The sequence below is a fragment of the Agelaius tricolor genome, unplaced genomic scaffold (assembly GCF_023055355.1).
Source record: "Agelaius tricolor isolate 1412-34295 unplaced genomic scaffold, bAgeTri1.0.p SCAF_26, whole genome shotgun sequence".
NCBI classification, from domain to species: Eukaryota; Metazoa; Chordata; class Aves; order Passeriformes; family Icteridae; genus Agelaius; species Agelaius tricolor.
Window position 1 is genome coordinate 456,250 of NW_027269286.1, and position 25,306 is coordinate 481,555.

The 25,306-nt window shown below is 35.9% G+C and overlaps 1 protein-coding gene across 7 annotated transcripts in view; it reads left to right on the forward strand.

Moving 5' to 3' along the window:
• Positions 1-25,306, forward strand: part of NBEA (neurobeachin) — a 459,554-nt gene that overhangs the window by 99,381 nt on the left and 334,867 nt on the right. For all 7 annotated transcript variants that reach the window (XM_071448498.1, XM_071448499.1, XM_071448503.1 and 4 more), the window contains exons 7-12: positions 905-1,024; positions 5,321-5,467; positions 14,148-14,345; positions 14,745-14,878; positions 22,330-22,438; positions 24,951-25,103. In XM_071448498.1, coding sequence (XP_071304599.1) covers positions 905-1,024; positions 5,321-5,467; positions 14,148-14,345; positions 14,745-14,878; positions 22,330-22,438; positions 24,951-25,103 — 861 coding nt within the window. The remainder of the gene's footprint in view (positions 1-904; positions 1,025-5,320; positions 5,468-14,147; positions 14,346-14,744; positions 14,879-22,329; positions 22,439-24,950; positions 25,104-25,306) is intronic.

The following is a 25,306-nucleotide window of genomic DNA, read 5'->3' on the forward strand; positions in this document are numbered from 1 at the left end:
GACACAAAGAAATGGATGATGATGAAAATATCAATTATTATTCCAAATTATTGGAATACAAAAGGCTATTTTTAAGACAAGGTGACATTTTCATGGAGCCAATTAGGTTGGAAGGGGATGTGTTGAGACCATCTGGTTTCTCCCCCTGCTTGCAGAAGGGACTCTTAGATCAAGTTGCTTTGGATTTTGTCTGGTTATGTTACAAACGTCTCCAAGCAAGAAGACTCCAGAGTTCTTCTTGAATGTATTTGTCACGGACATCATGATTCCAATTAAACAAATTATGGGAAAGATCACCATAGTAGTAAGTGGAAGCACTAAATTACAGTGCCTTCTCTGTTTGACTATTTAATGCATTTTTAATGATATGACAGTTGTCCAAAAATTGGTGGAATGGTAAAGAAGAGAGGAAAAATATCAAAGCAAACAATCAGGATGATGTCTTAACCTGGGCTGTAAAATTTGCTACTGGGATTTTTTTCTGTTTATTTAATAATTTCTGGTAGACAGAAATTTTTGCTGTCATGCAAAGACAGAGGTTGTGTGATATGAATTTGTTAAGGTAAGAGCACATAGCTCTGGATTTTCTGTCAAAATTCAGCTGTGTTTTTTTACAAAACAGTGTTGAAATTAAATTGCACTGTTGAAATTAAATTGTATGTGTGCATTTTTGCCTCTAATCCCATAAAAGAAAGCAGGTAGGTACATCATTACATTTAGGCACAGATCTCTTGACTGGACTTGAAGTCTCAATGACTTGAATTTTAATTTTACGTGTTTGCAAGGATTCATCTTTTTGTGTAAATTTATGAGATTGGTCACCCTTTCTTTATGACATTCATTAAGTTTGTTTTATAGCAAAAAATCTATAGCCCCTGTGTACTGACTGTTCATGTCTTTCCAGTGGTACATGATAAGCATTGTACACATCTACAACCGGTGGAGAAACAGTGAAATACGCTGTTACGTGAACGGTCAGCTGGTATCCTATGGTGACATGGCCTGGCATGTTAACACGAATGATGTAAGATTTTATTGGTTTTCCTTTCTCATCACTTTTCGTGTTAAGGTTAATTCAAAAAGAAAAAAAAGTGTTACCTTTTTTTTCCCTCGAGATATTTGCAGATTTTCTTTTTTAAGTGTCTCTTTTATTCCTTCTTATTCATCTGCTTATTAAAATGTAATATTATTGACTTTTTGAGTTTGTGTATACATGTTCTCTCTTTCTGTACCTTTTACTTTGGAAAGTTTGAGAGCCTGGACCTAATGAAGCGGCAAATATTGCTCTTTCTGGCTCAAAGTTCTGGCTGTGGAAGGCAGACAAAATTATTTTCTTGTGCTTTGCCTTCAGCTAAATCTGTGATAGAATTTCAGAAGTTCTTGGTTCATCAACTTACTACGCTTTTGTTATTTTTTATTTATAATATAGTTCTCATTTCTTTCTGACTACTGTAAGGGATAAAGAAGCCTTAGGGAAACGAACTGTCTTTTGCTAAATTCTAGAGGCAAAATAGGATTTGAAAGGGAGAGCTTAAATATTACATGTTAATTAAAGTAGGAGAGCTCTGCCTTCCAAAGTTTCTGATTTCCATTCTTTTGGGGTTTTTGGTAGCATTTTGACTTGCAAGAAAAGGCTAGCCTTTCAGTTTTTGCAGAGCATGGTTTCTCCTCAGTAAGATAAAAATTTCCATGATAGGTGCAATGGGATGACTGAAAAGCCAGCTGAGGTCTCAGAGGATCTGGTCTGGATTATTGGTTATATGGTGTGGGGATCAGTAATCCTTAATGACAAATGCTTAGCAGGAGGAGCTGCTTCTTCTACTTCTATTTTCTTCACTGAATTATTTTCTACTTTCTCATGCAAAAGTACTGTTTTTTCTTAAGGTGAAATTGGTTTGCCAAGATTTAGATTATTTAAGTCTTAAATATGTGCTAAGGTTTTTATTTTGTCCACTGGATAATAGTCTAAGCTATGAAAGACACTAGTTATCATTAGCTATCTATTTTTTAATAACAAAAATCTGTTCTGTTAATAGTAGGAAGTAGAATAAAAAGATCAAGAAATTCAGGAAAGCTGTGTGAATGCAATTGTGTAAAATACATAAAGGAAAAATAGAGGAGTGTGTACGTAGGCTTCTTACTATTTTGCATTACCTAGGAAGAGAAGCTCTTGTTTTAACTATATTAGAATTTTCTTTGAATTGTTAGAAGTATTCCCTTGAAAAGTCTTGAGCAATTATCCAGCTCATTTGTTAACATCTACCTTCATACCCTTACACTTGGATATAGTTTTAGTGTCCTGGAAGATGTCAGTATAATACTTTACCATAATGGTGTTGGAGGAAAAGAAAACACTACGTAAATCAGGAAATAATTTTTCTTTCTTTATATCCCATGTTGAGCATAAGTATTTATGTAGTTTACACTGATAGATTTAACAGTACAAGTTCTGAAAACAGAAGGGGTCAGGAGCTGCATATTGACTAAGTGCATCTGACTGTTCAGTCTTTTTTATGGATGAATATTGTAATATAATCAAGATGGAGTGTTAAAATTGCTAAATGTACTGATGACAAGATTTTTCATTTGCTCACTGTGTCAAATCTACCACTGAACAATAAGTATTATGATTAAACATATTTTTAGACTAGTAAAACATTCATTACATTTACATTATTGAGTTTAACATTTAGGAACTGAATTTAATATAATTTTTAAGCATAAGTTTTGTCTTGGCAGATATTGCAAATTTATTTTATTTTTTTCCCTGACTGATTTTGCATTACCATTCTCTAATGTTTTTGTGAGGGCTTTTTCAGTATCTGAAATTTACCTCTTGTATCCAAGCAAGAACTGTAGAAATCTTCAGTCTACCATTTTCATTTGTAGCCTGGGAGATATGGAAGTAAAGATAGAGGGGGAAAAAACAGTGAAACTCTAAAAAAAGCTTATCTATTAATTTGTTTTAAATTATTTTTTCTTGTATTTCTTAAAATTTATTCTTATTTATACAAGGCCATGAATTTACTGGGTTCTTAACTATTTCTGTAATGTGGCCAGGCAGATATAGGATGTTACATGATGTACTCATTACAGGTTCAGATCTGCATTCTTCACAAATATATGTTGAATTAAGAGATATGTTTTCATTTTATTGAGCCTCCATGTATTAAATATTTGCAGTATGCTTCACCCAAATGTTAGAGGGAAGATACAACTTTGGAGGAAAAAGGGGAAGACATTATAAACATTTTTGTATTAGCTGTTTCTATTTTGAATGCTGCTGATTCTTTGTTTTTATAGAGCCATTTTTGGCTCTGAATTCATTACTACTATTTAATGAAATATAAAATCATATCAGTGCCAATATTTATTGTTTTCATGTCCTATACAACATACCATGGCTAGTGATAAAGGACTCATTGAGCTTATATTCCAAGGGGTGAATATAGCTTGAGATTATGGCAAAAAGGTGAAGTGACATGCATGGAAAGGTATAACTCATGCTTACAGATTGCTTGGCACCTGGAACAGAAATGGATAAAATTACAGGAAATCAGGAGTTAGCCCTCCCCTCCAATTAAAAATAATGGAAACACCTACTCAAAATTGAAGTGCCAGAAATGGGAAAGTGTAAACTGGGAAGAACGAAAAAAAGACAGAAAAGGAAATTACTAGAGGCTAACAAGCCTAGATCTTAACTATAATTAGAACTCAGAATCTGTTTAGAGCTACAATAGTTGTTGTACACTATTGTACAACAACTATTCCTCTAATGTTGGTCACTAGAGGAATCCAGGAAAATACCCTTATAATGGGCAGGAATGTAGTCTCAGAATATTTAAGTATCAACTAGGAAAAAGGTGGCATCAGTAGCTCTGACAAGTTCCTCAAATAACCATTGAAAAGGGCAATTGCTCAACATTAATTGATGTAACACTTTCTGACAGTAATGGCACAGTGTCATGAAAGCCTTCAAGGCTAAGCAGGACTTGAGCAAAGTAACTGAAAATTTTTATAAAATTTTGCCATTAGGTTTACCAGGAGTCAAAGGAATCTGTTTAACTCATCTTTTGCACTGTACATCCTGGATATGACTTTGTGAATCAATTTTCATGTAGAGGTTTTGCCAGAAGTTTTAAAATTTTCTCAAAATTGCTTAAAAGAATAGAAATTCCAAGGGGAAAAAAAATTAAAAGAGGTAAATCAAAGGAGGATAATGGTAGACAAAACCCTGGATACTTCTTCCCTCACCTGTTCTTAAAGCTGAGCTCCAGATCTTTGTCTGTCCTTACACCTGAGTCCCCTTTTCCTTGTTAACAGCCTATCTTCCTAGACCAGTTGCTGTAACAGTTCACCATATTTGATTTCGTTCTCTAAACTGACAAAAGTTTTCCTCAAGGTAAAACTCAGCAGTTAAGCCAGATGAAAAAGCAAGTTTCCTAATGCAGGTTCTATTTGCTCAGCTCAAAAGTGATGTCAGACCCTTGTTCCTCTTCAATAAAACACCAATGACTCAAGGAAGCTGAGAAAATAACTTTCAAAGATCCTTGAGCTTCTTTCTGTTGTCCTTTTTTTGCTGCATCATGTTTTCTGGTTTCTCAGGTCTTTATTCTAGACAGGTTTTTTGGAAGCACCTGAAAACTTCACCAAATCTTTGCAAAATAGCCACAAAAAAAATCACTCCTAATCTGAAATAATATGATGTGGACAGACAGAAAGGCAGGGATAGTTAAGAGCAGAAGGGAGGGATAGTTTTTGGAAGAAAGAATGGAAAATAACAACCCTTGTGTGTATAGAATAAGGCAGAAGAGGATTTAAGGTCAAACCAAATCATTATAGGCTGTGATCAGAGAGGGAAAATATGCAACACCTGCAAATTAGAAAATCTCTATTTGTTTCCTTTTTGCCTTCTAGAGGTGTTTAGCTCTATTGGCACTGCAGCGAAAGAAGAAGGTATTCCAGCATGTGTTCTTGTGTATTAGCAGTAGGAGCTCTGAGTACAATTACTCAGAGGAAGTTCAAGTGTGTCACGTTCCTAGAAGGCAATAGCGGGGATTATTTTGTACTTGAATGTACTATTCTCATTTTCTCTCTTGTATGTTGACCAATTAATAGAAAACAAATCCTAGCAGCCAGTCATAAGGACCTCTAAAGCAGTTAATGCTACAGTATTCAAAATTAAGTTATTAACCACAGGGTAGTAATAAAGGATTGATAATGGTCAGTTTATCTTTTTAGTTCCAGTCTCCTTTTATCTGTGGCTTTAGTAGCTGTGCATTAATATTATTTCTTTATTAACTGCCTCTTTCTGCTACAGAGCTATGATAAATGTTTTCTTGGATCTTCGGAGACTGCTGATGCAAATAGAGTGTTCTGTGGCCAGCTTGGAGCAGTGTATGTATTCACTGAAGCACTCAACCCAGCACAGATTTTTGCAATACATCAGTTAGGACCTGGATATAAGGTAATACCCGATTTTAAAAGCATAAAACTGGAAAAATAAAATGATTGAGAGATAGAGTTGGAAGATATGTGAAGCATGTGAATATTCCTTCTAGAATCATGTAGATTTTTTTAATGTGATTTGTTTTCAGCAACATAAGACTACTTTTTCAAGTATCCTAACTAACCCTAATTTTCTACCATCTTTTTGAAAGATGAAAGTTTTGTTTAAAGCATAACTGAAATATGTTTGTATGGGAAATTAATTACTTTGAGTCATAATCAGATTAGAGAAATTTTGTATTTGGTGCACTGAGTAGCAGAGAAATAACTTTCTTCTCTACTGTTTGTGTTTAAAATCCTGAGTTAAAGCAGATTAACATTCAACAAGGCATAATAAAACAATTTTGTTCAAATGCATGGTTTCACGCAGTCCTGTTAAGGTAAAAGTTGAGCTTTTTTTTTTAGTCATGCTTTGTCTCTGACATTGAGGGGAAGACTGGACAAATTAATGATGCATACATAAACTTAGATCTCTGGTCAGATATATGTCTTGGAATGATTTTGTATTGTATTATTTCATCAAGAAAAACAACACAGATACTTCACAGAAATCTGCAAAAACGCCTTTGTAGATAATACTTGAAAATTAATCTAACCCTAGGTAAACAATAATGAATTTCAGTTTATACTATCAGGTATTCCCAACTTTTCTTTTTTCTAATTTTTGAAATTTGTGGTTTCATCCAAAGTAGTCTTTCAGTTTTTCAATATATATCATATACTCTGAAGATAAAAACTTTTAAATATGGTAAGTAAAAATCAACATTTAGATTATAATAGTATTAATTTTGTGTGTAGAAAATGCATACTCTTCATCATTTGATTACAGCTAGCATTTGAATGACAGAGGCAGATGGAAATATCTTTTATGGTATTGTCATGGTTTGACACTGGCACAATGCCAGTGCCCCCATGAGAATACCCTCTCCCCGGTTTCTGCTGTGAGATGCGACCAGGAATAAGGAAAGCAGACTCCCACTTAGGGGAAAAAAAAAAAAGAAACACAAGGAAAATGAAAACTTCACAAATACATCTCCTCCTCCTCTCCACCAAATTCCCAATACAATACATCCCCCAAATCATCGACTCTCGGTCCGGCACCACCCTTCAGAATACTCAATCCTCAGTCCATCAAGAGGAGAAGGAGTCCTTCTTGTGCCAATGGTGACCTCTTCCTCTCATGTCCAGTGCTCTCACCACTGAACGCGGACCAGAGCTGCTTCTAGGGTCGACTTTTAAGGATGCTTTGTCCCACTGCAAAAAGGCACAGTCTCAACTTTGGGACATCTGTCCCCCCCATATTTTTCACCCCCTGGGGCCGAGGGGTACCCACACCGAACCCTCTTGGTCCTGAGGCATTGCCTCCCGCTAGAATGCAGTCTCTGTATCACAAGGAAACATGGCTCTGTCCATGGCTACACAAAAAGAGTCCAGCATAAGCTACTCCATCATCTCTTCCACTTGAGTTCTTCTCTATTTCTCTCGTGGCCCATTTCCTCTTATCTCTATCTCTCTTCTCATTCATCTCCAGGAGGATTAGCATTTGTAAGGTTTCCATCATCCAAGAAAAGGGTTAAAAATCTGAGGCTCTGTCTGTCCAGAACTCCCACGGCTGCCCAGCTGGGCACCTTCTCGCACCCCCACTTCTCCTTCTTGGCCAGCCACTATTAAATTTCAAGGTAGCACAGGCACAGGCTCTCTCTCTGTGTCTCCTGGGGGGGCTGCCCGATGCCTCTCAGTGCTCCTCCACCCTTCCATCCTGCAGGGGCCTTCCCCTCCCTTCTGTCCAGGGCCCAGCCTACCTCACCTGGCCCCATGGCTGCCCCTGGGCCTACCTCACCCGGCCCCATGGCTGCCCCTGGGCCTACCTCACCCGGCCCCATGGCTGCCCCTGGGCCTACCTCACCCGGCCCCATGGCTGCCCCTGGGCCTACCTCACCCGGCCCCATGGCTGCCCCTGGGCCTACCTCACCCGGCCCCATGGCTGCCCCTGGGCCTACCTCACCCGGCCCCATGGCTGCCCCTGGGCCTACCTCACCCGGCCCCATGGCTGCCCCTGGGCCTACCTCACCGGGCCGCATGGCTGCCCCTGCCCCGCACAGCCCACAGCCGGGCAGGGGAGCTCTGAACCCTTCACTGACCAGAACCCAAGAGAGCCTCCCAGGGGAGAGCCCTGCTTTAACCCCGTGTGCTCAGGGGCGGATCCAATGTCCCAATGGCCACATTAGGTGCCAGTATTAAAATCTGAGCACCAATTGGCCTGACCACAGCATCCCAGAAAACATATTTCCTGTCAAACCACCACAGGTATGTATCTGTGTGGGGTGAATAAGTGCATGCATATCAGGATTACTTGGAGAAGTAGTAGTCTATTGCCCATAGTTTATGACAGTAAAATCTGCCTTGAAACTAAAAATATTAAGTCAGTTGTGAAAAGTCCATCAGCTGTGCAAACAAAGAGTATTTTATTCCAAACTTTATACAGTATTTTGTATAGGCAAATATTTCTGCAAATATTTTTTGGTCATACAAAAGAAATTAATGTAGTCTTATACTTAATAACAAATGTAGGAACCTTTATGAATTTATTAAATTCATAAAGGATTCCAGTGTGCAGAAACATACTGGAGTGATATCAAACAGGAATAAATCTTTCATGTGTTTCAAGAAGTGCAAATTAATATGTAATATTTTCTGATTGTTGAAGGGATTGATAAGGATATGAGCTTTCATGCTAAATGACATTTTCAATAGTTACTGCTCTAACCTTATTACAGTTGTCAAATTGCCCTGCTTGATTCATAGGCTTCCCTAAACTACCTTTCTGCACACATGTAGCTTCTTGGTGATTTTTTTTAAAAAAAGTCATCTATATTTAATATTTTGGGGAAATTCTTCTTTCATTGTGTCATGGTTTTGGATTTGGGTTATGTACACAGAGCAGTTAATGCCCCCTTGCTCTCTGAAGGAATTTTCTTCCTTGTCTAAAAATCTGTATGTATATTTTACTATTTAACACCAGTTAAAAAGAGCAGGCTCCCCCAGCAGTACCCTGGAAATAACATTTATTTCTTTGACTTTCTTATTCCCCCCAAAAATAAGAAAACAGAAGACTTTTTTGACCCTTTTCCAACACAAGATCTACTCACAACCAGATAAGGAACCATGTCTTGTAGTTTAGAGATTTCAGGGCACCAACTGTAGCTTTCACTCAAAGCCTGCCTGTTTCACGTCTCATTTAAGGTTATTTCTGTAAATCCTTTCAGATTCTGTGCTGGTGCAAAGGTCCACCAGTTCAGAATACTTCAGATGGGATTTAATAGTGTAAGGGAGCCTCAATTGACACATAGCTTGTTTTCCTGAATATTAGAGATAATCTTGCTCTTACTCAACTTGCTGATGAAACTGGCCTTTCAGAAACTTTTCTTAAGTAGTTCACTACATTTCCTGTTCATTCTAATTGTTAGTACTCTTAGTGAATGGGGAAAATAATTTTTTCTTCCTAAAAAGACCCCAGATGAATTGTAAACTCCAGTTGTGCCAAACTTTTCTGCCAAAGAAGGATTATTCAAAATAGTTGAGATTTTTTTTTGAAAATATCTTCATACACATCTTTTTTCCTTTCTAACACAGTATATGGCAGTTCCTTTGATTTAAATTCATACTTTAGTCCATTATATATGAGAACCTGATTTTTTAGGGGAAGCGACCATTCCTCCCTCTACCTACTTTGCTCATGAGAGGGGACTATGATTTTGCCTCTCATTCAGCTGTCCTCACAATCATTCATAATGCCCCTAGTCTACCATGACTGCCATTAAAACCTCTGGAAAACAGAGAAATCTGCATAATCTACATGCATACAGGAGAGTTTGCACATATCTGTTAATATACAGAGTAAACAATGTTGTGGATGACAGCAAAGCCACAAAGTTCAAGAAAAGTGAGAGCTTGATCTACAGATAAAAATGAATTTGTTGCACCTTGTCCCTCTCCTGTTCTGTGGTGCAGATAGAAGCAACAGGTCTTGGGATTGACTAGAGAAGTCATTAAAATAAGTCTTACTTATTATGTGTATCAAACAGTTGTATATTTATATATAATGTTCATATTATTTACATGACATTCTTCTACAGAGTATAGTAACACAGAAACAGTTCATAGTCCTTCCATGCTGATCTTGCTCAGCATGTTCTTATGAGTGCATTTGGTTATAACCAGCATGCCCTAATATAAAAATTTATTTGTTAAGCAAATAGATGTTTTAGTTTGAAATACTACATTTTCACTTGTAGCAAAAGGCTTTCTTTAAAAAAGAAAAGCTTACATTGTGTGAGAAGCAATAATGAGAAACTGACACTTAGTAACTATTGCAAAGAAATTGCTCATAATCACATGTTTAAGGGGAAGAGAGGAAATACGCTGGCAATAGAACTATATGATTTGTCTCTTCCCCATTAAATCTTCCCAAGTTAATCCATAATATATCTTGGAATTTGAAACTATATTTAGTAGAAACATATTACGATTCAATATTTGCATACCCAGGTTTTATCTTTAATAAAGCACGTTCATTTTGAGCCTTGCCATTGCTGAACAGGACTTTTGCATACTCTGTGGACCCTTTCAGTTGTTGGAGATTGAAGAAAGAAAAAGGAAATGAGAGCATCATCCTTGCTCTCACTGTTCTTTCCCTGCTGCCCATCCTTGTTCCCAGGCAGCAAGGAGAGGAGAGCCTGCCTGTGCTGGGATCCCGAGGGGCTGATAAACAGAATGGAGGGGCAGGGGAGGTAATGTGAGAGGAAGCAAACACTGGTATCAGATGCATCTCTGCTATTTATAAAAGGATGTTTCTCAAAGCCCTGTTCTAATAGCCCTGTCAAATCTGTGCCACTCCTCCTAACCCTCCCATAGGCATTTCAAAGCAAGTTATCAGATCATTCCATATGTTGCTTCTGAGTTTGGTTTTGATCAGTGCTGCAATAACAATCTTTTTGTCACATTAGGTTGGAGTAAGAATACAGTAATTCGTGAACACAGACACAAAACAGCACCAAAAATTCAGATTTGCTTAAACCAATTATATAGTACAAGAAAATATTTTATGCACAATTGCTGAACCTACAAGGGCAATATGTAGTGAATAGTAAATAAAAAAAGTTACAGTCTTGCTGCTAAAGGAAGTGGGAGAGCTGCTGGTATTCAAGCAGTTCCTGATCAAGCACAGATTATTTTACTGGAGAATACAGTGCTGGAGTAATTCTTATCTCTCTCTGTTACTTCCTATTCCTGTAGGAGCCACAAACATATTTTACATGGATCCTGTATATGTATTTTTACCTTATATAGAATTTTTTAAATCCATGGCTCGCTCTTTCTCTCTTGATGCCCTCACACTGCTTGTGCCAGACCTCAGAGTTGCATATGCACAAGAGCCTCTACACCATCCTGTGGATGTATTTTCCTAAGTCCCCAGTACAGTATGCGCATATACTGAATTTCTTTTCTCTCCCTGTGGATCAATGCTAGTTAATAAAGTAGTATCATATATCAGAATTTTTAGCCTCTCTTTATATTCTGTTACAATAATCTTTTAGGTTAGGAGACCAGAATTTCCAATTTATGATCACTTTTGTTAGGTTTTGATGGCAGAATATTCCTTTAATTCTTGGGTTTTTTTCTTCAAAAAGTGTGAGGCAGTATTATGTTGATTCATAACTTATTTGTGTCTGACTTTCAAATAGTGATCTCAAATTCTTGCAGCATATTAAACACTGCCAATGAAGAGGAAGAATAATGTCAAAATTTGTGTATAAAATTGATTTAACTTAACTGGTTTAGAACACTGCAAGTTTTTCATGGTAGTGAAATGGTAAGAATTTGTGTTGAAACACCTTGACTTATTTAAACAGCCAAGTTATGAAAAACTCAATATATGAGCTTTGGAATCTGAAAAAGCTGAGAGGCATGGAAGATTTTCAGGGTAATAAGTGTTTTCATGTGGTAAAACATTAAAATATAAACAAGCATGATGTAGATGTCTTTGGAAATCAGTGAAATCACTGAATTGTTTTTCCTCTGCAGAAAGTCACAAAGATTTCTATGTATAGTTAAAATGCCCTCTGAGGTGAAATGTTACCTTCCACAGGACAAATCTGTAATCTGTAGCAGTCATTTCCTGATAAGTGAGATCTAGGCAGCCATATCAACAGAGAGCCAGCTTTCAAGTTCTAAGCATAATACTCCTTCCTTGGGAATTTCTACTTCAGTTAGTAGTGTAGCACAACAGGAACACATTTCTAGATTAAATCATTTAGTGCTGAGGGCTGAATACTCACAGTGTGTTACATTGGTGTTTTTACTTTGGATTGGTTGTAGTCTGATCCTTTGGGCTGAATGAATATCACCAATTGAAGGATATTTGAGTTTCAGCCTGAAAGAAGTCTCTTTGGTTCTGAAGAGCTTTGCAGTTTGAACAGAGTAATAAGTGGGGACCACTGGGAGTTTCCCTCCAAAACAGACTCTTAACCCAAATACAGCTCACAGAGAGGCTGAAGATGTAGGAAGCAACTGGAACCTGGAGGTCCTCTGGTCCTCCCTGCTCAAAAAAGGTCGCCTAGATCCAGTTGCCTGGGACAATCTCCTGGCAGTTTTTTAACAAATACCAAGACAGAGACTCTATCACCTTGCTGGGCAGCTTCTCCATGAAAAAGTGTTTTCTGATATTCAGAGGGAGCCTTTTTGTTCCAGTTTTGCCCATTGGCTTGTGTCATACCACTGGGCACCACTGAGAAGAGTCTGACTCTGTCTTCTTTTAAACCTCCCTTCTGTTATTTATATATGAGATCCCCTCCGCTGCTTCTTTTCTGCAGTTTGAAGAGTCTGAACTCTCTCAGCCTCTTGTCATATGAGAGATGCTTCACTCCCTCCATGTTTAGTGGCCATTCATTGCATTCTCTCCAGTAAGTGCTTGGTTCCCTGTGGGAGCCCAGAACTCCAGGTGTGGCCTCACCACTGCTAAGTAGAAGGGAAGCAACACCTTCCTCCACCTACTGGCAGCATCCTTCCTAGTGCAGCTGAAGATATTATTCTTCATTGCCAACTGCAGACTGAACCACAGATTTGCCGTCTACATGCATTTGCCATTTACATGCATTTGCCCTTCCTGGTTGTGGTTTCTGTTATGGTGCCTGTGTCTGGTACCTTTTCAGCATTGCAGCCTCCCTTCTCCCAGACATCACCAAGGCTGGGACAGTGCAAGGTTGAGACAAATGTGCTCCAAGAGCTCTCCAGCAGCTCCAGTCAGGTGGCCAGTCTGCTCAGCTTCTGGCCCACATACAAAGGAGTGTTAGTCAGCAGACCTTTTATTGCTGTGTAGGTCACTTGAGCGGGTGGGCTTTCCCACTCTTTTGCTGTAATCAAAATAAATTTTTTCAGGGTTTCCAGCAGCCCTGAGAGCTCTGAAAATTCTGGATGGGGTTTATGGGGTTACATCAATACTATCAACCTCTGATTTGTTTGGAAAGAGAAGCCAATAGCTTATAAGTTGCCTGTTTTAATTCTGGCATGGATAACAAAAACCCCAGTGCTGATACTCCCAATAGCTTCAGAGAAAGAGGAGGCTGTGGGAGAAAGGAGATATTAGGTAGGACCAAAGGGATAAAGAGAATTGTGATCACTATGTGCAATGAAAGCAAGGGAAATGATTCATGTATAATCTCAGAAATAAATTATTTTTAGACTCAGAAAATATTTTAGCAGGAACATTTTATATACTTATGTATATATGCATACATATATATATATTTGTTTCATCATTTGTAATAAAATGGTGGTCATTTCTAATAAATTTGCTTTCTTTGTATCAGTACAGAACTGTACTCTGTTGCTACTAATTGTCTTTTTGCCACTGTTAAATGATTGTTATATACAATTGTTATATGCCAAGTAAATCTTACAGTGCTTTGCAGAAAGACAGAAATCTATCTTCTTGTGCTTTGTTGATTTTTCAGTGTTGCCAAAAAACTTAATTTTAGATCAGATATGAATCATGATATGTTCATTTTCAGTCTTCTTTAGAAAAGCTCTGAATTTGCAAAAAATTAATGTAAAATGTGGCATTTATGATTTATTTTGGATTTTATTTTATGTGGCTCATTTGTGTATACTCCTGACTGTTAATGAAGCATGGTTTTTAATGTTGTTCAAAAATAACTATTCCTCTAATCAACATAGTATAGCGTTTTATATTCTAATTTGAGTGAGCTTATATGAACTAAAATGCAGCACATTTAATTTGGTCTTTATTTTTAGCGTGTTTTTTGCTTTAATTTTATTTTAACATATTTATGGTTAGTGTGTGTTTTTTTAAGATAGTTACTTCTGAAGCTTGTAAACATTGATGCCGAAAAGAGAGATAATATGTAAAATACCAAATAATGTGTTTGACATGTTGATATGGTGTAGACTAAATAGAAACAAATCTATCTCATTGTTCAGTAGCATTAGGCTACTGGTATATGCAAGTGAAGTTTAGTGGTTTATTTATTCTCTCTCAAGTCCAATGTAGTTTTTGCATATTTTGTGGCAAGGAATTTGTCTAAATTAATTACTTCGTAAAACTTTTGGGTCTTTTTCAGAGCACATTCAAATTTAAATCCGAGAGTGACATTCATCTGGCTGAGCACCATAAACAAGTGCTGTATGATGGGAAACTCGCCAGTAGCATCGCTTTTACCTATAATGCAAAGGCCACCGATGCTCAGCTATGCCTTGAATCCTCACCAAAGGAGAATCCTTCAATTTTTGTACACTCCCCCCATGCTCTCATGCTTCAGGTTGGTGCTGCTAAGCTGATGTTCTGTGATTACTCTTGGCTGAACATCACACAGAGGATTTGTCTACTAGTGTACAGAGATTGTTCTTTTGTGCTCTGTCAGCTTTTAATATAACTTTCACTTGAACTGTTCTTTCTTTGCTCCCTTTCTAAAGCAAGGAAAAAATATTCCATAAGAAATACAGGCTTCATAATAGAAGGCACAGTTTGCCATGTTACTGAAAATTTTCTGTTTAATGTTTTCCTTTAAGTTTAGTCATTATAATCGAAGTATAAGTATTGAAACAAAATTTTTAAAAGTCTGCACCCAATTTGGTGTTAAAGTGCTGCAGAATTATATTTTTTACTGTCCTTTAAAATTGAGATTAATTGTAGCTTTTCCTTTATTTTATGTCTTTAGGATGTGAAAGCTATTGTAACCCACTCCATTCACAGCGCCATTCATTCCATTGGAGGGATCCAGGTTCTTTTTCCTCTCTTTGCCCAGCTAGACAATCGACAGCTGCACGACAGTCAGGTGGAAACAACAGTTTGGTAAGCTTCTTTCAACCAAGACTGAAACAAAATTAAGCTTACAAAATGTTTTCTTTTTTTTTTTTTTTTTGTAGGCATGCTCTCTAATTTTTTTCTACATTTTACCCTTGTTTCTTTTAAAAAAATATAATTTAAAAAAAATTAGTTTACTGTACAAAACTGATATGATTAAGTAATGAATTCAAATCACTCTAGAGTCTTTAAGAATAGTTTTACAACAGTTCACCCAACTTCTAAAAGAACTCAATATGCTTTTCCTTAAATGCAAGGTTGTTTACCTTCTTAAAGTCTGTGTCATTTGAATTCATACTTCATAGCATTCAAAAATTATTTAATATGTGGTCAGAAAGTCATAGAGCTATGATCAGGCATTTTGTGACCATATTACAATTGCAATAGTGACTGGGGACATAACAAGACAATTTTAAGCTGGAACCCATGAAGTTTCTCTTCTGGTACTATGGAAGACGCCTCTAAGTTAAAAAGTCTTCACAGATGTTAAAAACAGATATTGAAAAAAACTGTTTTAGTCTTTTTAAGTCCCATTAACCTAGGACTGCAAAGTCCACCACTCAGCCACATCCCTAAATACCACATCTGCACATCTTTGAAATATCTCCTGCCATGGTGACTCTTTTCTCAAAATCAACTCAGCTATGGTTATTTTTACAAGATCTCTTGCCCCGTGCTTGTTACAGCAGGCACCTCTCCTGCAGCACAGGATAGCTAAACTTCTCCAGAAAAATGGTTGGCCTAAATCTTTGAGGGTAACAAATCTGAAAGGATAATGCTGAACAGCTGGTATGGTGTTTCCCTGGAGGATTGTTTGTAACTAAAGCTTGCTAGAAAACAATGTTTAGGGACAAAATAAACTGGCTTTTCTATTTGGATTAGGTGACAAAACAGGTGCATAATGCTGAGCACGTGGCTTATTTTCCTGCTTATAATATTCTTCTATTAATTATTCTGGATGTTTCTTATTGCATTAGATAGTTCAGTTAAAAATATTTAACTGAAAAAAAACAATAACTAATACTAAAATTGCCAACAATTTTGGAAAAGGTGTATTGGTTGTGTATTGGTTACTGTGGAATATTTATTTTTTTAAGTCTCTTTTGCAGGATGTACTTTGCATTGAAGCATTGTAAAGTAAGGGAAATAAAAAAAAATAAATGCTTGGTTTGAAATAAGCTTGGAAAAAAAATCACTATGTTTTTATTTACTGGCAAAGCAGAAGACTGAAATGCTGTATTCTAGTTTAAGGAAGGTTAGGTGTGTATGTATCTCCACATAGGAATAAAATGTATGTTAAATTCATTAAGGAGCTGAATCTGTAATAGATGACAAAGCAATAACTAGATCTGTTTAAAAATGAAGAACTAACTTAGTGTAAGTTTTAGAAGTTGAGATAAAGACTAATTCTTCCCAAGTGTGTGGTCTACCCAGTGAGTGAGAACATTCATAATGTTCAATTGAAAATGTACAGAACATTTCTGGAGTTAGTTGAACTGTAAGTAGAAAAAAATTTGTTCTTTAATAAGTCAATGAATGTCTTCTATAATTAGATTATATTCTAAAAAGAGATCTGTAATGCATTGTGCTATATGGTTGTACAAATGCATAATGCAAGACGATGTGATTCTAACTCAAGAACATATTGAAAAAAGTTTAAGCAAATGGCTGCTTAATGAGACGTTATTTATGTGTTTATAGGTTTTGGTGTCTGTGCATTATTTTCTCATATGTTATTTAATAGGATATAAGTATCAAGAAAAATAATACTGGAAGTGAAAAAGGAAGTAGGCAAATAAAAGAAGAAAATATTTTTGGGATCAAAGAAAGGAGCTAATGGGGAATGAATGCTATACATGAAAAGGATCATTTGAGGAGTGGAATAAGTGAAGCAGTGCATTTAATGAGTCCTTTCCTTGTTCCCTCTTATTTATTAGATTATTGTCTCTCCTTATGTATCTGATGCTGAGTTAGACCTGTGTGTATACAGATATGACACTGTAACAGCAACAGAGAGCTTTCCCAGTTCTACTGCTTTTCTGAATCCTTCTCACCTCTTTCTCTCCTGCAAATATCAAACTCCGTTTAAAAAGCTCAGGGTTTTCAATTATTTGATTTTTTTTAATTTTTTTTAATATTAGAAGGGTTTTATTAGCAAAACCTAAAACCTCACCATCTAAACATACATAAAAGAATTATCAAAATTATCTATATTTCATAAGTAAGATAGGTATAACAGTATCTACTTTTTAAGTAGATCTACTTTTTAAGATTTATAGTTTGATAAGAAATAGTCAGGGTTCCTATTGATTTCTACAGAAACAACCCAGCTTGACAGGAATTAGTTTGATGTATTGATTTTATTTATTAGTTTAATATGAAAAATCTGTAAGTTTCCAATAATTTTCTCAATCTCTTTAGTTTAATTGAATTTATCTTAAAGATCATGACAGCAAACAAGATGAATGCCATGTGGTATCCTACCTTCCTAACCTGTCCTCTCATCCTGTCTTTCAATAATTTTCTTGTCACAGCTGGCTCAGGTATTTAAATTTGAGAGTAGGTCTGGAAGTAATCCTTCCTGAGGTTTTTCCATTTGCCTTTGAGCCTCTCGTGGAAAGCCAAGATCCCAGTCCATTGCTGCCTTCACTGTAAAATTCAGAATTTGCACTGTTGAGTGCTGGCAACTCTCTCCCTCTCTGTTTTGAAGGGAAGAGTGCTGGATATTGCTCCTAAAATTCTACATCCCTAGTGTGACCTAGCTGTGCTCAGATAAAATCAGTTGCTTGAGTTTTCCCAAACTGTGACAGCCGGAATGTGATTTGCCAAATCAGTCTGCCTGGACACGGGTTTATAATGAAAATCCAACCTCTGCAACACATAGTAGAAATCTGTTGTAAACTCCTGAACTGCTGTACCTCTGCATACTCCAGAAGATCCAGGGACTATCGAGGGTGGCTAATTTACTACTGGAGTCTGTGTCACAAAATGTTTTGCCTGTAAGCAGAGGTGACTTGCTTCTCTAGTTCTCTCACACAAGACCTATTCAGCTGACTCATGTTTTTGAATAAAACCTGATTAGTTGTCTTATTAGCTTTACCACATGTTATCAGAAAACAATTGAAAAGGCATAAGAAAAAATCCCTTTGCCTTCCTCTTCAACAAGCTTACAGAAAGAAAAAAAAAATTAAATTGGAAGTTAAGGAAGCACTTTAAAGAGCTGCCATAGCTGTAGCTCATGGAAACATTATTTTTTGCTGTATGATCTTCCTTAATATACTACTTTATCTGTTTACACTATGATTAATTTTCAATAGTTATCATACTAATTACCTGTGATGGAGTTGTTAATACAATTTTTTTGTATTACTTTGGAGAAGCTGAAAATACAAATAAAAGATTTTTATCTTTATAAAGGATTCTTTCCCAAAGAGAATCAGACAAAACAAATACATGTATTATTCTCTTTTATATAGACTCTTCAAGTTAAATTGTCTGTAATTAATAATCATACTTAGATCTCCAAAGCAACATGCCTACCTTTAGTTAAAGGTGCCTTTTGTAAAGGTAATTTGTACAGATAACTTTGTAATACATGATCCAAGATGAAACTTATATTAGGGCAAATGTGACAGAGATTATCATGGGAATGAGGAGTCTAGAGAAAATGATCTGTGTAGTGGTTTAAAAATAAAATAAAAGAACTGCAGCAACAAAAAAACAAGGCAAATTTCACTTTTATCCTAAGGGTGCAAATTCCTGACACCTAAGGTACTTCTAAACAGTATCTAAACAGTAGCCACTGGAGGTACTGCATCATCATGCTTTGGTCTATCACCTTTTTTTTTTCTCCTGCTTCTTAATAATGGAAAACTACTGGATTTTTTCTCTAGAAATTAGTTGTATTTTCAGTAATTATCATAGTTCTCTGATTTAGTGTTGGTTGACATATATAGTTTCACTTTCTATCTGTATCTTGGCTCCACTGCAGACAAACTGATGTGTTCTAGGAAGGGCATGATATAGAAGAGATGTAGGAATGGGCTGAAGTGCCCTTTATATCTAGGGGTGTTAAAAGTAGGAAAGAATGGAGAGAAATTTTGTGTGCCAGTGCACAGAATTTTGCAAGTTCAATGTGTAATGTCAATTACTGTGACGCAATCTGATGCATGTTAGTTGCTGGTAAGTTTGTTAAATCCTGTTTGAAAAATTGTTCAACTTAATCTTCTCATTAATATTATTTTCCCTCTGTCAACAACAACCTTTTTAAAAGAGTGATTTTGGCAACCTGTTTCTGCTGATAAATATTTTCATATTTCAAATTTTCAGGTTTAATTTGTGTTCAGCTGCCAAGGTGAAAAAATAAATTGGATATCCTAAAAGTTGTTGAAAGTTCTGGATAGAGTCCTCTAAATTAGGCAGATTAAATTCTTAGAATGCAATATTGAGGAGAAAAATACATTACTTCAGTATGGATTTTTTATATCTAGATCACATTTCTTGAGGTCAGTCTGAAAATGTGGGGGAAAAGAAGTTTTGAAGAGGCTGGGAAAGTTTATCTGAGAATTCAACCAGATCAGATGCTCTCTGGCATAATATGGAAGGAGAAAAACATTACATGTGGAACCATTGTTGTGTGCAGCAGCTGTTTCTTAGTGCACTTTCATTCCCCTCTCCTCCTCCAAAAAGGAAATTTCACCTAAGTCTAAGCTACCTCTCTGAGGGAAAAAGTCCACAAAACAAAAGCCAAGCCATAGATAACATACAATTCTCCACCCCCTTCCCCAAAAAAAACCCCCAAACACAGGCCCCAGCCACACAGACAACATGTAGTCTGTTTTCTGCCTATCTCTGATCATCTTCAGGTAGTAATACTGTCAGTACTGTACATGCAGTGAGAATTTTAAAAACTTCCATTTTGATTTTATAGTTCTTCTATGAGTTAAAATATTACATATCTTTTACTTACTTAATTTCCTGCATAATAATGTGGGCAAACTGCTAGTTATATTCAATTATTTTGTTAATTTTTATCAATAATGTGGTTCTGTACAATATTCATCTCAAACTTCATTGCACCTCTATGTGCCTGACAGATGGTTTTCTGTAACTGCTGCATTTTCTGGTACTTGGATTTTTTTAATGTGCTTGAAGGTGTAATGATGCATTCATGTGTGCTATCCCAAGATTTGAATTACTATATACTGCAGTCAACTCTATTATTTATGGTGGCAATCTTGGATAATGCAGAAGGATTAGAAGTTAGAGTTACTGCCTGCAGACTTGAGCTGACTCTGCAGGGCTGATTGAGGTATCTTTATGTGTCTGGATCAATAGATGGTAAAAGCCATTTTGTAATTAAGTGAAAGCATAGCTCATTCACAAAGGCATTGCCTAAATTAATACATTTTTCTGAAACGAGAGTCACTGGCATCACTCTGCAGTAGCAGCTAAGGTAGCTCAGTGCAGACGTAATATGGGCAGGCAGGATTAATTACTCCAGCTGTAGCCAGCATAAAGATGGTTAATATCTAAAAAGTTATATTTGGGCACTGACTACATCTGAATCACTACACTTTTTTTGAGTCAGTCTTTCTTACACAGAATCAGCTTGTCTATTTCTGTGTCTGTGTCATGGTTAGGTACGAACTGGTCACTTATGATTTCTGAGTTGACTTGTAGTTTATGTGTGCTTAAATAGAGCAAGAGGGAAAAATCTTTATTGTTGTGGTGTCAGTGTGTCTTACAACTTACATTCAGAGTCTATCAGAATTTCTAACAGTTGTCTAGAGATTGTATTGATATGAAATAAAAATAACTAGCCCATGAGTTTGCATCTAAATTTATAGAATGAACAAGTAAACTGTGATATGAATTTAAAGGCACTTGACAAAGTACTTCTGAGACTAGAAAATTATCTTAAGGCTGTATATGGTACAAAAGTCTTTAAAATCCATTTTAAGAATATTTTTTAACACTTCAATATACTATTAACAGTATTTGCTATTGTAATTTGAATTATAATTCTGCAAAGGTGTATGCTGTTTGACTTTATCCATAATGGCTTGTTGTCGTAAGTCAGAAGGTTACTCCTAGAGGATGGTGGTAAGCATGACCTATCTAAATGGAATTTTCTTTCACCTCTTTAATTTTTAAAAAAATTTAAATTAAAATCTTCAACATTTAATGTGAGCTGCTTATGGGTTTTCATGTAAAAATCATTACATTCTTATTTTAGATGACAGTAGAATACAGTAGAAACTTTTGGTTGGGGTAAGAAAAAATTGATGCACATAATCTGGTTTGAAGTTGATGTGACAGCTTGAAAGGCTGTTTTGATAAAAGCTTTGGAGTACTTTAAATGGGTATTATCTGTGTTCTTTTATTGCTGACACTCTGTGGAGCAGTCTGTATGTGATTTTTAGATGGATTATTATGACCATTCAACAGTGAAGAAAGACAGGGCACTATTTCATGTTCCCAGCATGTACATTGGCTACTCTCTGTTCTTTTGCATGGCAGCCTTACTCAACAACAGAATAAATCTTGTCTTCCTCAGCACTTCAATTATTTTTTTGGTGCTGGCATGGCTTAACCAAACTCAACATTTATTTCAAAGTAAAAGATTCCATTTGAAGAGCAAGGGAACATTTAGATGACTAGATACTGTAAGTAAAGTTGAAATGTATCAAATGCAGGTTGGATATTTTCTTTAAGTCCCTTTTTCATACCTGCAAAACCCACAGTTTTCACTCTTGCCTGTGCCTACTACCTGTGTGAGAACTTTTCATGGGTGCAGACACTTGTCTGTACAGCTATTTAATTTTTAGAAAAGACATAATGATTTTATATATGCATTGTATAGGCACTACAATACATTTTGTCATCTACCTTTTTGAGATATTTGAAAAGTAATTTTAAATACTTCCCTCCTGTCACTTTTCTTTTTTACTTTCTCCCTTTCTTCTTGATTTTTCAGATACAGATAAGTGTATTTTTGTTTTATTCTCATCAACCAAGAGTCCATTATGATTTATTTTCTCTGTGGTGGATTGATCTGTCATGTGTTTCCACTGCTGGATTTTATAATATAGTTTCACTTTCTTGCCAATTTCATCCCCTGAAGTCTTTCATATCTCTTATGTTTCTATACTGTTACCTTTTCTGAACACTTCCCTCCCTGTACTTTCTGAACACTTCACTTAAAGATACTGCTGGGATGGACTGTTGGGTGATTTCCTTGTAGCCTCTGGAGTCCCACTCCTATCGTTATAATATGTGAAAAATCACTGGAGAAATTTTCCAATGGTAAAAATAAGATTTGTGTTCTTTTAAGGAATTGTTCACCACCTAAAGCCTATTTCTATTCACTTAATAGCTGAGGATTATTGAGAAAGCAACATTTTTAATCTGAAAAAAATCTTGTTCTTTACATGCAGTGCTACCCTATTGGCTTTCTTGGTTGAGCTTCTTAAGAGTTCAGTAGCCATGCAAGAACAAATGCTTGGTGGAAAAGGCTTTCTAGTAATTGGCTATCTCCTTGAAAAGGTATGTTTGGAGGATTTTTGTCTTTTTTCTTAGTATTTCTACTGCCATTGTGGTACTTTCAATCACCTGGCTCTAATGTCTGGTGGAATAAAATATATTTGTGACATACATTGCAAATTAAAAATATTTTATAGGTTGTCAACGGGAGATTCTTCATCTTCCTCATTCTCTTCTACACCAGTATTCAAAGAACCAATTTTCTCCAGGAGGTTCTGTTCTCTTATTTATGTTTTGACTTTAGATCTGTTTTGGAATCACTTTAAAGTATTTACATTTCTGCATTTTCTGTCCCCCCAAACTTGCTTAGGAAAGTTCTCGTGTTTCTAGTTTTTACAAAGCAGAAATGTCATGACTGAGGGTTTTTGTGTGTGTGTATGTAGGTTAATAAAAGTTAAATTAATCTTCTGTGAAAATTCTGAAATTGTCAAAATAGTTGTCCTGTGTTTTGAAGAAGAAAAACTGTAACAAAATCTAATTTCTGAAAGAAATTGGTGGGGCATTCCCTGCAAGGGGCATTCCCAGTACTTGCTTGTTTTTAGGCATGATGAGCCATTATCTCAAACCTGAGGTTCAGTTCAGTTGTCTGAGGAGCACCATCTGCCTCCCTGCCTCTTGACACCCTATTACTGGGGTTTAATAATCTAAATAATCTGAGAGCAAACTACTGTCAGCTATACTAAAATAGTGACGATCCCATGATTGAAGCTCATGGCTCTGACATTCTTGCATGTCTACTACTGGACTTTTATTACCATGAGGTCAGCATAGCAATCTTTTAAGCAGAAGATAAGAATCATAATATCACCTTTCAAAAATGTTCTGAATTTTGAAGAATGATAAGTAGTTTCTCTCATTCTGTTCCCTTTTTTCGTTGTGCTAGGGAAATACCTTCACTTAATACCTAAAAGCAGTTTTTCTGTGCTTCTGTTTTTCACTGCTAAGCAAGTGTGATTTACAATTGCAAAGAACTAGCCTAAGGTGCTGGTTTTTTTCCAAGGTTACATTTTCTTGTGCCATAACAAGAAGGAACTTACAAAGCTGTTAGCTTTGGTTTGGTGAGTTACACACAGGCAGACTGGTGAGCCTTCATGGAGGGCTTTCCCTTGAATAGAGCATTATGGTTTATACACATGGAATACATTGATTTAGAATGTTCAACATGATTTTTTAAAAAAAAAGTTTCCATGCTCTTCTAATTAACACCTGCTATGTTCATTAGACTTGGGCATGTGAGTATTTAAAAGATTTCTATTGATCACAGCATAATTATTAAAACATATGTTGCTTTCTGGGTGGTTTTTTTTACATTATATTTACTTAGCTGCAGTTTTTTGAAAGGATTTGTTCTCTTTTTTCAATATATGCTTATATTCAGTTGGCACACATGGTGGGAAAACATCCTTTCCTAGTTTCAATTTTATTATTTTTTAATTATCTCTTGTATCTGTTGTTTATTTGCATGTAATCAAATTCTTCAGAGAAGAGAGAGAGCTTTTTCTTTTTCACTTGAACTTCCAAACAGCATTTTTGTTCTTATTAGTTGCAGATTATTTATTGTGAATTTTCATGTACAAGCCAAAGGAAATTCAGCATGTAGGCTGAACTTGTATTACTGATAGTAGACTTCACTTCTAAAAATAATAAATCTCTATATTCCCAGACTGTACTTGCAACATTAAAAATAATTGAAAAATAGAATCACAGAATCATTTAGGTTAGAGAAGACCTTTAAAATAGAGTCCAGCTATTAACACAGCACTGCCAAGTCCACCACAAAACCTTGTCCCTCAGTGCCACATCAACACATCTGGGCTGGTGACTCCACTGCTTCCCTGAGCAGCCTGTTCCAGTGCTTGACATTTTGTGGTGAAGGCAAGGAGAAAAATCTTTAGAGTTTTTTACTATTTATTCATATTATTATTATTATTCATGTTAATTTAGTATACAAAAAAGTTTGTCAAAGTCCTCAGACCATGTTACTACATAGGAGCAGGTCTCAACAGTGATTTCATGGCATATGCTATGAAAATGAAAGAATCCTGAAATTTGAGGAAACTATGAGCCCAACTCCTTCAAATACCTACTTAAGTTTAAGAAACAAAAGCAAGTCTCCTAATAATGTGTGTTCACACACTGAGACACCAAATTTCAGTAAGACACTAGTTTAAGAGGAGGTGAGGACTTCAGATGAACTTCTGAAGAATTGTGCTGTAAAATGTAGGATCCTGACTGGATTCTAATAAAATTAAAAGAAACCAAACTAAGCAAAATACCAAAAAACAAAGTTATTGATGGATATTTTAGCCTGTTAAATATAGCCATTAGAAAGACCATTGATATTGTTATAAAGTATAAACTACCTTCATATTCAATCGCATTAAAACATGCAAGCTGAAGGTATGTAGTAATGATGAGCTAGGTGAAAATACTGCTTCATAGTTCTGCTGTAATTATATTTTAAAAGAAGATTTTTTTCTCTTTATCTTTTTTCTTTCTGATTATTTTCCCCCAGTCATCTAGAGTTCATATAACCAGAGCAGTTCTGGAACAATTTTTGTCATTTGCGAAATATTTGGATGGATTGTCTCATGGAGCACCTCTACTGAAGCAATTATGTGATCACATCCTTTTCAATCCTGCTATCTGGATACATACCCCTGCAAAGGTAATGGTACACTGGCATAATGCTAAGACTCTCCTACAACAAAATTAAATACCTGTATTCTTTTATAATATTCTACTTAGGTTTTTGGTTTTTCTCTTTTGGATTTGTTTTGTAAGTATAGCAATGATCTTAGATCATGAAGTCTGTACAAAAACTTAACTATATACTCCAATGTCTTTTATACTTTCATAAAAGCAGTTAAA